We start from the raw sequence: 14769 nt of genomic DNA, 5'->3' as shown, positions 1-14769 counted from the left end.
TGCAGTTTTTTGATGTGGCATGTCAATAGGCTGGTTTTAATTGCTAATCAAGAAAAATATAGTTTACCTTTTTAATGACTAGATGAATACCTTTGTTTAATATGCATGTTATTTTAATATTGTACATTTAATGAACCAGCTGTCTAAATAAACGTCTTTTTTTAATTGAGTTAAAATGTATGAAAAATATTTATTAAGTGAGCACAGTGATTTGTTTTTAAAAAGCGTGCTGTAATCGTTAAAAAAACTGAAGCTAGCTTATGCTTAGAAACAATTCCTAACTATGGAGAATGGTCATGTAAAATGTATACCATTCTTTTCAAAAGAGGATGCAGTTAGTTTGAAAAAGAGTGCTTAGTCTCATTTACCATGCAAAAGAAATCATTGTAAACTGCTAAAATATATAACTAAAAACAAATTAACAAGATTTGAAAAAAATGTGATTATGTTCGCTCTAATTTAAGGTGTCTCTGCAATGCAAGATACACAGTGATTAATATACGATGAGTAGCAAATAAAGACTTATTGATTCAGTAGTTCTTTGACAAGCTACAACTATAATAAGTGGGGAATATGTAATTTAGAAGGCAGAGTCAGGAAAAGGAACACCTATCAGATCATAAAATGGCTACTTAATTGGCATACTTAAAATAACAGCACACGCTTCCTAGTGAACTATGGAATTGTGCAGCTAAAGCAATTTGGACTGGTGATATAGGATTTAGCTCATGCTACTTAGTATCATTGTGCCTTTTGGGGTGCAGGGATAAGTAGACAGATTTTTTGAATGGGGATTAGGAATAACACATTGTTATAAATTTCTTTGGGATTGGATGAGGAATATGTGGAAGTGGTGAGTCAAGCAGCACTCTCAGTGTGGGATATTACATTTTCTTTCTTTCTGGAAGTAGATGATGTTTGATTTGTTGAAGAACTGAAATAAACATGATGCAGTGTGTCTTTGGTGGCCAATGTTCATCCACTGTGTCAGATTATTCTATACTTGAATGTCAAGAGGCAGTCTCATATAGGATACACTATATAGGATGTCTTTCGAAGGCCTTTAGGAGGTTGTATGAGGTTGCAACCTTACAGAGGTAACTGAACCGAGAAGAGTGGTTAACTGAAGCTATTGAAGGCCTTGAGGAGTTCTAGCCTTGTATGATCTGTTCAAGTGGAGGCCACAGTCCACAATTTTGAGATTGCAGTACAGTTTTTCAGAAATGTTGTTAAACTATCGAACTAGGATGTAAGGGTAAGTGGATGATAGCAGAAGAATTTATAGGGTGAAACTTTTAAGGAATATACTTTTATTTAACTTGGCTTATTTGGGATAAGAATGTGGCCTTAAGTGGAATATAGCTCCAAAATTTGGGATCTGAGCAGCTGTTGTGGTATAGACTATTATCCAATTGCCAGCCTAACTGAGTCTTATTTTTCCTGGCCATTTTTATTGCTCAGAAGTAGCAAATTTGGCACACCTTTTCTGAGGTCTCAAGGAAGTACAACTTATCTGACTTTATTTGCTCTGTTAATTTTTTGTAATTAGAAATGTATTGCCACATTAGTTGACAGGGTGACTGGTGGTCAAAGTGGAAAATTGAATATTGTTGGTGAGAATGCCTGGCTTGATTTATTAGATATTTGTAAACAGTTTTTGCAGTTAAAAGGTATGAAAAACTGTAGGTCACACAGTAGGCTGTGGGTGTTGCGGGAAATGTTTAGCAGACTAGCTACTCTTCCATCAATGGCTGGAGTAACTTCCTCTACCACGATAGAAAGAGGAAAGGATACCTCCCTCTGCCAGATGTAGTAGGAGTATAGAGCAAGAGTCTTTTACATGTGGGAAATATGTACATCTTGAGAAAAAACTTTTGCACTACCACAGGATTCTGTTCCCTCTGTGCAGAGTTCTACAGTATGTATGTCGAACTCTGCACAGTGGGCATGGCAGTGCCTCTGAAATGTCACATGCTACTCCATGTTGTGCACTCAGAAACCTTTCCCTAGCATACTATTGGAAATGTCTGTGAAGCGGAAAATAACGCAAAAGTACCTTCTGGCATAGACTTTTATGTTGTCTTCCAGAGTAGGCCACATTATTTTAAGATCAGGAACATTTATGTGTACATGATATGATGTAATGCTCAGCTTTGTGTGTTTGTTTTTCTGTTTGATGTTTTGCATTTACTTTTCTGACTTTAAAACTAGGTCAAACCTAGGTAACTTTCTCTTAAGTTTCAGTTTTGAGAGCCTGTTGAATTTATTATCGAAGGAACTCCTACCAATACAATAAAGTTGCGTGAGAGATTGTGCCTTCCTAGTTGCGTTTACAAATGTCCTTGATGGTTAAATGAGGGGAGGTGTAATGCATGTGAAAAATGATATATATAGCAGTAAGCAGGTCTAAAGAACTAGGCTGAGGCGAGGCATATCTTTTTTGACAACAGTTGTGATTTACTTCTTCTCTTATGCGAAATAAAGCTCATTGAAATGGTTTTAATACAGAAACATCTGAGTTTAAAACGTGACAAATGCCACAAAGCATCCATAGATTAAACATTTTGAATGGGAAATATGCTGTGGAATTAATGATTGTTGAAGAATGAATACAGTCTGTTGCCGCGAGGATCGCTTGGAAATGAAATTTCTAACTTCAAAGGTTCCAAACTATATGTACAACATAAGCTACTTAAGTAAACATTACCAGAGACGGGGAATCACATTTAGAAACAGAGATAGACAGCTATTCCCAGAATATGTTCAGATCTACAGTTAAGATTAATCTTGTATAACATTTTTTGCGCTAGTATGGACTCCAGATAAGATGCAGTGATATAGAGACGCCAGTTACTGAAAGCAATGAGCACCATAAAAAACAACCGTTCTGGAGAGGAAATTTCTCTTGAACTACAGGTCAGGATAGGAGATTGGTTGGGAAGGTGACCTGTTGTAAGAGGTCAAGTTAAAAAAGTGCAAGGGACCCTCAAGGATAATATATTCTGATGGAAGAGTAGTACACACAGAACAACCTTCCAGCAAAAGCTATGAAGTCAAAAATAGAAAAAATGAATTAAATATCTCAATCTGACACATGGGAAACCGAGAGAGGAAATTGCCCCTTCTTCCCTTTTGTTAAATTTTTGGCAAATCCTAAATTGTACAAACCATCCGTCTGGTTTGACTGCAGCGCTAAGTCACACAGATATTTTCAGCTGTTCACGAATGTTGGTTTCTTTGTCCCAAGCATAGATAAATCTGCAGTAGTAAATCCCACACACGGGATCGGAATTGACTGTTAGACGATGCAGTTAGTTTTGTAAGTTTGGAAAGTCCCTCAAACTAATCTGTTTGTAGGCATTTCCAAACTCTGTCTTGAACCTTTTCCACCTTGGAAATAGTCGGAGATTTAATCCAGTCAATGGCGGATAATGGTTCAAATTTAATCCAGTCAAAGAATGAAACATATTTTCCTGCAGAGAAAAAAGTGCATTTGCACACATACTCCACTCCCCCTGTGCTTATTGTTGGAGGCTGGCCTGGCTTACAGTGGGTACCTTGTGGTACTTACACCTAGTGCCAGGTCCAGTTAGCCCTTATTAGTAGAATAGAGGTGTTCTAGCAGCTTAGGCTGATAGAGGTAGCTATAGCAGAGCAGCTTAGGCTGAACTAGGAGAAATGCAAAGCTCCTACTATACCACTTATATCATGTAGCACTATATCAAAAGAAAACACATTACTCAGAGTTACTAAAAATAAAGGTACTTTATTTTAGTGACAATATGCCAATAGTATCTCAGAGGATACACTCCCTTAGGAGGTGAGTAATGTACACAAATGATATGCACACAAACCAAAATCAGGTAAGTAACAGTTAGAAAAGTAGTGCAAACAATGTAGAATCACAATAGAATGCAATAGGGAGAAATAGGCCTAGGGGCAACACAAACCATATACTCCAAAAGTGGAATGCGAACCACGAATGGACCCCAGGCCTAGTGCAGTGTGTAGAGGGTCACTGGGAGTGTAAGTAAACACTAAGGGTGTCCAAGATACCCCACCCCAAGACCCTGAAAAATAGGAGTAAGGTTACCCTACTACTCCAGAAAGACAGTAAAGTCGAGATAGGGGATTCTGCAAGGACAACAACTGGCTGCAAAACACTGAGGACAGATTCCTGGACCTGAGGACCTGTAAAGGAAGGGGACTAAGTCCAAGAGTCACACAAGTGTCTGGGAGGGGGCAGGAGGCCACTAAACCCCAGATTAAGGTGCAAAAGTGCTGCCTCTGGGTGGAAGAAGTCAAAGATTCTGCAACAACAGAAGGTACCTGGAACTTCTCCTTTGGTCAGAAGATGTCCCATGGCGTGCTGGAGGATGCAGAGTTGTTTCCACGCAGAAAGACTACAAACAAGCCTAGTTAGCTGCAAGAGTTGCGGTTGAGGATTTTGGGTGCTGCTGGGGCCCAGGAAGGACCAGGAAGTTGCCCCTTGGAGGAGGAGACAGAAAGCCCCCACAGAAGCAGGCAGCACCTTCAGAAGTACCTGAACAGGCACTTAGAAGATCTGAGGACAGCGGTCGACTCAGAGTCACCAAGGATGGTCCCACGACGTCAGCGTCCAACTCAGCAAGTTGGGCAATGCAGGATGGAGTGCTGGGGACCTGGGCTAGGCTGTGCATGAAGGAAGTCTTGCAAAAGTGCACAGAAGCCCGAGCAGCTGCAGTTCACCCAGTACACAAGATTACTGTCTGGCATGGGGAGGCAAGGAGTTACTTCCACCAAATTTGGACAGAAGAGCCACTGGACTGTGGGAGACACTTGGACCCAGCTCCTGTGTTCCAGGGACCATGCTCATCAGGATGAGAGGGGACCCGGAGGACCGGTGATGCAGACGTTTGGTGCCTGCGTTGGCAGGGTGAAGATTCCGTTGCCCCACGGGAGACTTCTTCTTGGCTTCCAGTGCAGGGTGAAGGCAGACAGCCCTCAGAACATGCACCACCAGGAAACAGTTGAGAAAGCCGGCAGTATGAGGCGCCACAATGTTGCTCGGAGTCTTCTTGCTACTTGCGGTTATGCAGGCGTCCTGGAGCAGTCAGTGGTCGATCCTTGGCAGAAGTCGAAGAGGGAAGTGCAGAGGAACTCTGGTGAGCTCTTGCATTCGTTTTCTGAGGAACAGCCCAGAGGAGAGACCCTAAATAGCCCACAGAGGAGGATTGGCTACTGAGAAAGGTAAGCACCAATCAGGAGGGGTCTCTGACATCACCTGCTGGCACTGGTCACTCAGAGCTGTCCATTGTGCCCTCACACCTCTGCATTCAAGATGGCAGAGGTCTGGGACACACTGGAGGAGCTCTGGGCACGTCCCCTGGGAGGTGCTGGTCAGGGGAGTGGTCACTCCCCTTTCCTTTGTCCAGTTTCGCGCCAGAGCAGGGCTGGGGGATCCCTGAACTGGTGTAGACTGGCTTATGCAGAGAGGGCACCATCTGTGCCCATCAAAGCAGTTCCAGAGGCTAGGGGAGGCTACTGCTCCCAGCCCTTCTCACCTATTTCCAAAGGAAGAGGGTGAAACACCCTCTCTCAGAGGAAATCCTTTGTTATGCCTTCCTGGGACTAGGCTGCCCAGGCCCCCAGGCCCCAGGGGGGCAGAAACCTGTCTGAGGGGTTGGCAGCAGCAGTAGCTGCAGTGGAGACCCCGGAAAGTTAGTTTGGCAGTACCCGGGCTCTGTGTTGGAGACCAGGGGATGCATGGAATTGTCCCCCCAATACCAGAATGGTTTTTGGGTGACAATTCCATGATCCTAGACATGTTACATGGCCATGTTCGGAGTTACCATGGTGATGCTACATATAGGTATTGACCTATATGTAGTGCACGCGTGTAATGGTGTCCTTGCGCTCACAAAGTCTGGGGAATTTGCCCTGAACAATGGGGGGGCACCTTGGCTAGTGCCAGGGTGCCCACACACTAAGTAACTTTGCACCTAACCTTCACCAAGTGAGGGTTAGACATATAGGTGACTTATAAGTTACTTAGGTGCAGTGTAAAATGGCTGTGAAATAACGTGGGCGTTATTTCACTCAGGCTGCAGAGACAGTCTTGTGTAAGAATTGTCTGAGCTCCCTATGGGTGGCAAAAGAAATGCTGCATCCCATAGGGATATCCTGGAACCCCAATACCCTGGGAACCTAGGTACCATATAATAGGGAATTTTAAGGGTGTTCCAGTGTGCCAATCGGAATTGGTAAAATGAGTCACTAGCCTGCAGTGACAATTTTAAAAGCAGAGAGAGCATAAACACTGAAGTTCTGGTTAGCAGAGCCTCAGTGATACAGTTAGGCACCACACAGGGAACACATACAGGCCATAAACTTATGAGTACTGGGGTCCTGGCTAGCAGGATCCCAGTGACACATATCAAATACACTGACAACATAGGGTTTTCACTATGAGCACTGGGCCCTGGCTAGCAGGATCCCAGTGACAGTAAAAACACCCTGACATATACTCACAAACGGGCCAAAAGTGGGGGTAACAAGGGTAGAAAGAGGCTACCTTCCTACACGTATATCTATGCTTTGCAGATTTACCACTGTGACATCTTTCCAGGTGGTCTACTGGAAATGTAAGTGAAAATGAGAGAAAAAAAACGTTCAGGTGGAAATGCTTAGTTGGAACCAACCTCACAACTGATTAGGATACACATTGAACTAGGCCTGTTGACAAATGAGAAACATATTCTTTGATATTTCTAAGACTTTGAATCATGACGTAAGGGGCTCATATAGTAAGGGGCTCAAATAGTGTTTTGCTTGTCTAAGTGAACTTATTTTTGTTGTTGCAATCTGGCAAAGTAGGAATCAAAAAGTAAAGATTTAGGCAGCTGGTGATTTGAGTGCTTTAAACTTTCTTCGTGCCTATGTTTCCATATGGAGGGTTTTGAGAGATTCAATCCAGGCTTTATTGTCCAATTGAAGTTGTAAAACATTCGGCTATTTTATTTGTGGTGAACATCTGAGTGTGTTTTATCAGCATCTGTGCAGTTATTACCTTAGTATAGTGGAACAGAAAGTTGAGTTTAGGAAATCCAGAGCAATGCTGGAATTGTAACATCATAAATAATTTATTCTTTGGTTTTAGACTGTGGAGAGGTATTGTAGAAGTAAAGGGAATAATTTTAACTGCACACATAACCTACACATTCAACACAAAATTACATGACTACATGACACAATTGACACATGTTTCAAAAACATCCTGCAAACCGTGTGCACCTAAGAGCTCTAACAATAGGACACCCTCCCAAATGAGCAACTGGACCTGGAAATCCAACTTGTGAAGTGGCACTTGGATAACAGAGTGAAGAAAGAGCACCCCTAAGAAGACATACTATGGGATGAAGAGTGATGCTTATAATATAACCTGTTGGGTGGAATGACTTTAGGATAACGTAGCCATAAACCAAATGTGTCTAACGCTGAGACAAGTCCTTTGCAAGGAATGAGATAAGCCTAAACAATTCTCTTGCTTCAAGCCTTTGTTATCTTAGAAACTAAACTAAAACTTGATGCACAGTGGCATATGTGCCAACATTTTTGTCTCTGCTGTCTGTTCCATGTCCATCTTTTCTCCCTCGTACTGACACAACCTGTGTAGAGTATGATGTTCCTAACACAAGCATTAATAAGCAAATAAAACCAAGGTACGCCCCTGAGTTGGACAGCATTACATTTTAAACAGTGTTCTGACTCTATAGTAAACAAAGCTCTTGGTTTGATTAGCTCTATGTGAACTGGGGATTATTTTGATTAAAGATTGTTTTATTTGTTGCAAGTGTTTTGAGCAATTCCTCATATATGAACATCAGCATATTATATATTGTTAGAAACTCTTCATTCAGAAATTAGTGATCTTTAATAAGTCATGGACAGTTAATGTCTGAATCCCATCCGGTAGTGCCTAAACAACATAATAAAAACTAAGCTGAAACAAGTATCAATTTTGCATACATCCTTCGTCTGTAATAGAACCTTTGCAAAGCCTTGGCACTGCAAGGCTAAAACTCTAGTGTGTCTAATTCTGGAAATTTCAGAGTTGAGAGTTAGATTAATGGTTTTATTAATTTCTATTTAGTGTATACCACTGCATATTATAATATTTCCTTCAAATATGGAAGCCCCTGTGAACATTTAACTAAATAGAAAGCAAATCGCTGTCTCTCTTAATTTACAAAGCTCGAACATAGTTCTCCGTAGTGCTATTTTTGTTGTCATTGAAGTGGTTGCTCCTGGTGATGTTATCACAGAGCCAGTTTCCATGCTCTTGGAACTAAATAGATGCGTGTGTTTCATATAATAATTACTGTAATAATCTATACTTTGAATATACTTTAGCTTTGTAATATGTTTGAAGAAAAAAAGTAACAATTTGCCTAGAGTTTTATGTGACCAGTAAAGTGCTATTTGGTTTAGTTAGTATTAGTACTACATTTGGTTATTTATTAAACATAATCCCCAATCTCTGGAAGAGTGGTTGCACTTATATGTTTTTGCTCTCTTCCTTTGTTTAGTTACCCTTTTTCTCCCAATTTATACCTGCTAAATACATGCAGATTGAGAGCGAACCACCATACTTTGTGCAAGCTAATATCAACAACGTCACATGGCTATTTGGACTTTTGCATACCTCAAGGGAACTCCAACAATCAGATATACGCTGCAACGAAAATGAATAATGTGATACCCTCTACCTTTACAACCTTATTTTTTTGTAGGTCCTACTTCAAGTTTGTATTAAAATTCGAGCAGTAATTTTCTCATTGACTTTCAAAAAAGCATTTCTGTTTGAAGAAATTTTACTTTGTGCCAAGTTGTGAATAAAGTAATCCCCTCGTGTAAGTATATGAAGGAAACCTCATCAGATAGTCCTCATATATTCCACAATGCTTCCAACAAAATAAGAGATGATGCAGCAAGTGTGATACATATTAAGCACAGAGTCCTCTCTACTCAGCTAGATTACGAAACTAATTACTAATCTTGAATGTTTGTATCATATGGATAATAGCATAATTTCCCTTTAAATTATGTGGAAATCTTAATATGTGGAGACCACACATAACCCTATTACCCATAAAACAACTGTAAATAGTGTTTATTTACATCTGCAAAATACTTATTATGAGTAAATTCAAAGAGCAGCAAAATACATTGCAACGTCAATTCACTGACAAATTAAGCACTGAGTACAGTCACCTTTCTGAAAGTATTCAGCCACGTAAAGTCATAGTTTGCCAGAAAACCTTAACTGTTTGTTAAAAGAAAAAGGTTTTTTAGGGATGATTTTTTAAATTTTACCAAGGGGAAGCTGTTTGTTATACTTTTTATTAAATAAAGCGAGGGTTTTCACTACTGCAAATATAAATTACAATTGCAGAAATATACTATAGAAAATAAAAAAGTTTCCTTAAAAAAGCTTTGAGTTAGTTTCTAAAAACTGCCTAATTCTTTACAAAGTGTTATGATTCATTTAAAGCAAACATAACTATTTTTACATGTGCAGAATTATTTCAAAATATGAAGGATTGTTTTAAAAGTTGTTCAAAATTATTCAAAAGTATGCAGAATTCTATGAAATATTTTTAGAATTATTTCAAAGTTGTCCATACTATATTAAAAGTATTTCAAATCCTTTAGAAATGTGCAAATTCTTTACAATACTACGTATAATTCATGCAGCTGTCATAATTACATCAAAGCTTACACCAAATTCAGTACAATAAAATTAAAGAGGCGTGTATTTTTACTGCTTGAGCTGCACCAACACTGCTTTTGTTTGTGTGCCACAAGCTGACGTGGTCATCGCTGAGAAGTCAGTCAGCAAACATTTTTACTGAATATCCCTTTTTGTTCTTTGTCCAACAGGAAGGCGAAGATGTAGGAGAGGAAGTGCCTGTCCTAAGCGTAGGTTCTTCCTACAGGATCCCAGCACACCCACGTATCCCACCTTCACCCAGCAGCCCACAGCTTCTCCACCGCTCCATAGCCGGCTTTCTTTACACAATGTGGCTTTGCATTCACTCTTAATGTTTGTGTTAGAGATCATCAAGGCTGGAGCTGCTCATCTTCACTCAGGTGAATAGGACTGCAGTCTTCAATTCGGGGAAGAGGACAAAAACAATGGGATGCAAAGGGCTTACTGGGCCCTCGTCTGAGCTCTGGAGAAGTAGAACTTTCTGTATTCAGTCCTTGCACACTACATTTTGCAGATATCCACTGCAAATGATGATTCACTAGAATGGATAATGGTGTGGATATAGACCCCTCCAGAGTTTACTGCTATCTTACGAAGGTTATTAACCTTTCCAAAAAATAAATGTGCCTTACGAATAACAACAATTCCTTTCAAAGAGAATATAGCCTCTTTCGTAAGATAAATATGCCTCCCAAAGAAGAACAATACCATTCTAAGGACAAGAGTATGGCAGCCTCCAAAGGATAAACAACTATTCCTTCACCAGGAATCATGGTCCTATAAAACAATAAAGAGTGTCTAATAATATAATGTTGACATTCACATTATGATTGGTGCCATTGAAAAGAATATCTGATTACCATTGAGCTCTGCGGGTGCCAATTTTCCACTTTGAGTTTCTTCGTTGTTAGTGGATAAAGTCAACAATATTTGCATAATCTGTGTAACAAGGATCAATGACACATCAATTAATCTGCACACTAAACTTCTCGAAATGTTCATTGTGCCCTTAAACAAAAGTCTGAAGTAGATTTACAAGAGAGAACAAAAGTATTCATCCACACAATGATACATTTAATATTCTACAGAGCCAAATGACCCAATCCGGTAGTAGACATAGGAAAAAGGGAAAACACATTGTGGACTTGATTAAAAAATACATTAAATAATATTTTCTTGGGGTAGTAGTGCGATTAAATGTTTCTTTGAGCCACATGGATCCTCCTATTTGTGACCTCAACTTTGTGTGGTAAACTGGGAAAACGTTCTCCTGTTACCATTCAACCACCAGACAGGTAAATGATAAAAAAAACTGCAACTTAGAAAAAGCTTCAGGGTCAAAATGAATTTATAGTAAAGTGCAAGAAAGTGCAGGAAATTATGTAGTTAAATAATAATGGAATAAGAATGTAAGAGTATGACAGAAACGTGCAAAAACTGAGATATGCATCTCTTTCTTCCTTGCCCCACTCATTGACACATTGTACAACAGTAGCTTTAGACAGCACTCAAAAGCACTTAAAGTTCTCCACAACCTGCATTCCCCAACCAAACTAACATTACCCGTGAAATGACTAACCACCAACAAAAAGTGTACAGTCAAATATTGGAACAATGGCTGCCTTTGGTGATCCCACGTAATTCCTAGAATAAAATCTCTATATCATTTATTTCTCTATCATTTTATATATAGCTAATAAGCATTGATTTGTAATAATTTCTTTCATACATACATTGGAATAATCTCTACTTCTGATCCTATATATTCAACACATGAATGCCGATGGCTTGTGTCCTCTCTCTTCTGCTAGGAGCGCCCTGGGCTATCTGACATGTTCTGCATGCCCTGTGGTTGTTTTTCCTTTCTTTATTGGGAATGATGGAAGTAAAGATTGGTTAAAAGAAGAAGGGGAGGAAGTAAGAAGTGAAGGTTTTCCGTATGGCTAACAGAGGAGGTCTTGCATCATGAGGACAGTTGAGGTATTTGAAGTGTGACAGCAGTGTACATTTTTTGACTACGGTGGTCAATATATGCCTTTCCAGTGTGACTGCAGTGGATGTTTTTGGGATGATTTTATGGTGACTTTTCAAGAACTGCTAGAAGTGGAGGTTTTGTCGAATGGCTGGCATTGGACAGTAAGGTGAAGATTTTCCCTGCATGGTTAGCATTGAGGTTATCTGCAAATAGGCATTTTGGATCTTTGTAAAGTGGTAGGCAGAGGAAGGTTCAAGGCGTAGCTAGCAAAAGGACCTTGCCAGCATGGCTGAAGTGGAGGTAATTGTAGAGTATCATAGCTGCGCATTCTGCCTCGTGCTGATGCATGCAGCAGATCAGGTGGCATTTCCAGTCATGATATACTAGACTTTCTACGAAATAAAAATCACTTGTAAAGTGTCTAGATAACACTTTACATCCCCCTATTTCTTTTCTTGGCTGTTTTAAATAAGTATAGGTGCATTATTTTATGATTAAAAGTTTGTTTTTAATGACAGAAAGAAAACTCCACCTTTTTGGGCCAATTATCAAGCAGTGGTGCCCCAACCAAATCCTCACACCCAGCATACGATTGCTCACTCAGGTTTTGTACTTATGACCATTCCAATTTATCTGAAACTGTTTCAAAATAAGAAGAGAGAGATAGGAGGAATACAAACGTTGAGAGAATGTAGCTTAACATCCAGAGCTGCTGACTCTGAAAATGAGGAACCAGGTATGAGTTTGGGCATTGGCTTAAAATCCTTTTATTCTGGGCAAATCATTTAATCTACCCATTCTTACCAAAAAAATAATGTGTAATGTAACTGGTGATCATGTAGACTGCTCCAATACTTATGAGTGGAGTTTACACTGTGCAAAAGAAAAGTCTGGCATTGAACATGATTCTTTCATGGGAGAGTCTGGAATGATACCCGGTCGTGTTTTTGAGGCAGTGCAATGTTCCTGACTATGCTAATATGACCAAAGCTATACACTGTACCTCATACTATCCTTTCTGTATGGATGAAATTATTTTACCCCAGTTGAGAACTGTCATCATCAGGTGACCAACATGAGGTATTAATGGCTCTAGAAATGGGCAGACCCAGTGTGAAGTTTAGAGAGTTCTTCATCCCAGCAATGCATCTGCTCTTCTCCAGCCTTACTGGCATTTCATTGGCACGAGTCTGTTGGGAATGTGTCCTTTCTTTGGAAGAAAGTCCATCTGTGGCTCATTATTTCAAGGCTATGTGTTCCTGTTCTTAAATACAAAGTAAATAAAGATGGCATTGCATAAATCTATGTGAATCCTGAGGTGTGCTCGCACCAAGGATTTCTAAAGACCAGATCTCCAGGAACCATGGACGTGCAGAACTGAAAGTCTGGTTTCAATATTTTCCTTGGTCACTAAATTTACCCCCTCTCATGAATTTGTAAAATATTTATGTGTATAAAAAAGTGTATGTGTGTTAAAATGTGCACCTGCCACACGGAGAGAATTAAAGAACGAGCCGATAAAGAAGACCACAAATTAAATTGTGTTTTTATAGTCACCGGACATCACATCTTAAACAGTATTCTGCATTTTGTGTCAGCTTACACACAGAGCAAATGCCCTCCAGACACAATGATGTACAGACAGCCTCAACGACCGACACTAAATCCTGTCAACCTTGCACAACATACTGCTGAAGGACACCATTAACGCACTCATAAGATACGCTCTTCCAAAAGGAGAGGGAGGTACACATAAGCCACCACCATTAGCAAAGAAGCACAGACACTAACTTAATAACACACCATTCAAGACAAGCACAGAGGCAGCTCTTAAGAAAAGAGCACGGGAGAGCCAGTAAATGACAGGAGCACAGACCCTCAAAAGGAACCGAGTCCCTCAAAAAGACTCGTACAGACATGCATAAGAGACATGTGTGAAACAAACAGGCGTGGGCAATCGCATGTACACAGACAAAAGTCAGAAAGAGACCGGCAAAGACACTTCCGCAGAAAGACCTGCAAATAAGAACGAACACACCCTTACACAGAGATGTATAGAGTCAAGCAAGCAGACATACATTTGCACAGGAACACTGAAACAAACACAGTGAAGGAAAAAATCATGCACATAGGCACACAGATACACATAAATATAGGCATGCACCAAAACAAACAGCCATGCAAAAAAACATAGAGGCAGACATCTTCCCGGCGGCACATGCACACGTACAACCACAGATACGCATTTAGACAACTATAGACACTAAAAGAGGCACAAACACACTCAAACACATGCAGACAACCATGCATACACAGAGGTAGACACAGGTTCCATCTTATTTTTGTTCCAGACTTCAGTATAGGGAAGGTGGGTGTGAGCTAATTGTCTGAAAGCTGCAGTCTGTTCCCAGTTTTGTCATTGGAATGTTCTGAACCTAGTTTTCTGTATGTTGTATTTTTTGCAAACAAATTCCCAGACAATGTGAAGAAATACACACAAACGGCAGCTCTTGCAGAAGATTTGTATACATCGAGCTTTTAAAAAACTATGGCATTGTATTATAGTGACTTTTTTAACACTTGTATAATATAAAAGGCTTTTGTACCTCTGTATGCACTTATCATTTTCTAAATACATTTTATATTCGTAATAAATGCCATGACGGGGGCTGTGTGTCATTGTCTGCTTCATTTAACATACCTCCTCTCTTCTCCAGGGAGAAATATTCCTAAAACAACTTTCTGCAGATGCACTTTCGCTGCCAAGCCTTTTCCCCCTCAGGTGCCAAGTCATTTTTTTGGCTGTTTGAGGAAGTTTGGCTTAGGCCCTCCCAACTTTTTGTCTACATAAGTTACCCACGCCAAATTTGCTTCCTTTTTTTTCAACATCCTAGGGATTGTAGAGGCAACCAGACTTTGTGGGTTCCCCCGAAGGAGACCAAAAAACTAGCCAAAATACAGCAAAAATTTCCCTTTTTTAAACAAAATGGGGAAAAAGGGCTGCAGAAGAAGGCTTGTGTTTTTTTACCTGAAAATGGCATCA

The 14769-nt window shown here is 40.0% G+C and overlaps 1 protein-coding gene across 1 annotated transcript in view; it reads left to right on the top strand.

Moving 5' to 3' along the window:
- CXCL12 (C-X-C motif chemokine ligand 12) overlaps positions 1 to 14394 on the top strand; it is a 99567-nt gene extending 85173 nt beyond the window's left edge. The window contains exon 4 of the mRNA XM_069240810.1: positions 9922 to 14394. Within this exon, the coding sequence (XP_069096911.1) occupies positions 9922 to 9937 (16 nt within the window). The 3' untranslated portion in view covers positions 9938 to 14394. The remainder of the gene's footprint in view (positions 1 to 9921) is intronic.
- The last annotated feature ends 375 nt before the right edge of the window (positions 14395 to 14769 follow it).

The sequence above is a fragment of the Pleurodeles waltl genome, chromosome 6 (assembly GCF_031143425.1).
Source record: "Pleurodeles waltl isolate 20211129_DDA chromosome 6, aPleWal1.hap1.20221129, whole genome shotgun sequence".
Taxonomy (NCBI): Eukaryota; Metazoa; Chordata; class Amphibia; order Caudata; family Salamandridae; genus Pleurodeles; species Pleurodeles waltl.
The sequence above is the reverse complement of the archived record's forward strand: the minus strand, read 5'-3'. Positions and strand labels throughout refer to the sequence as shown.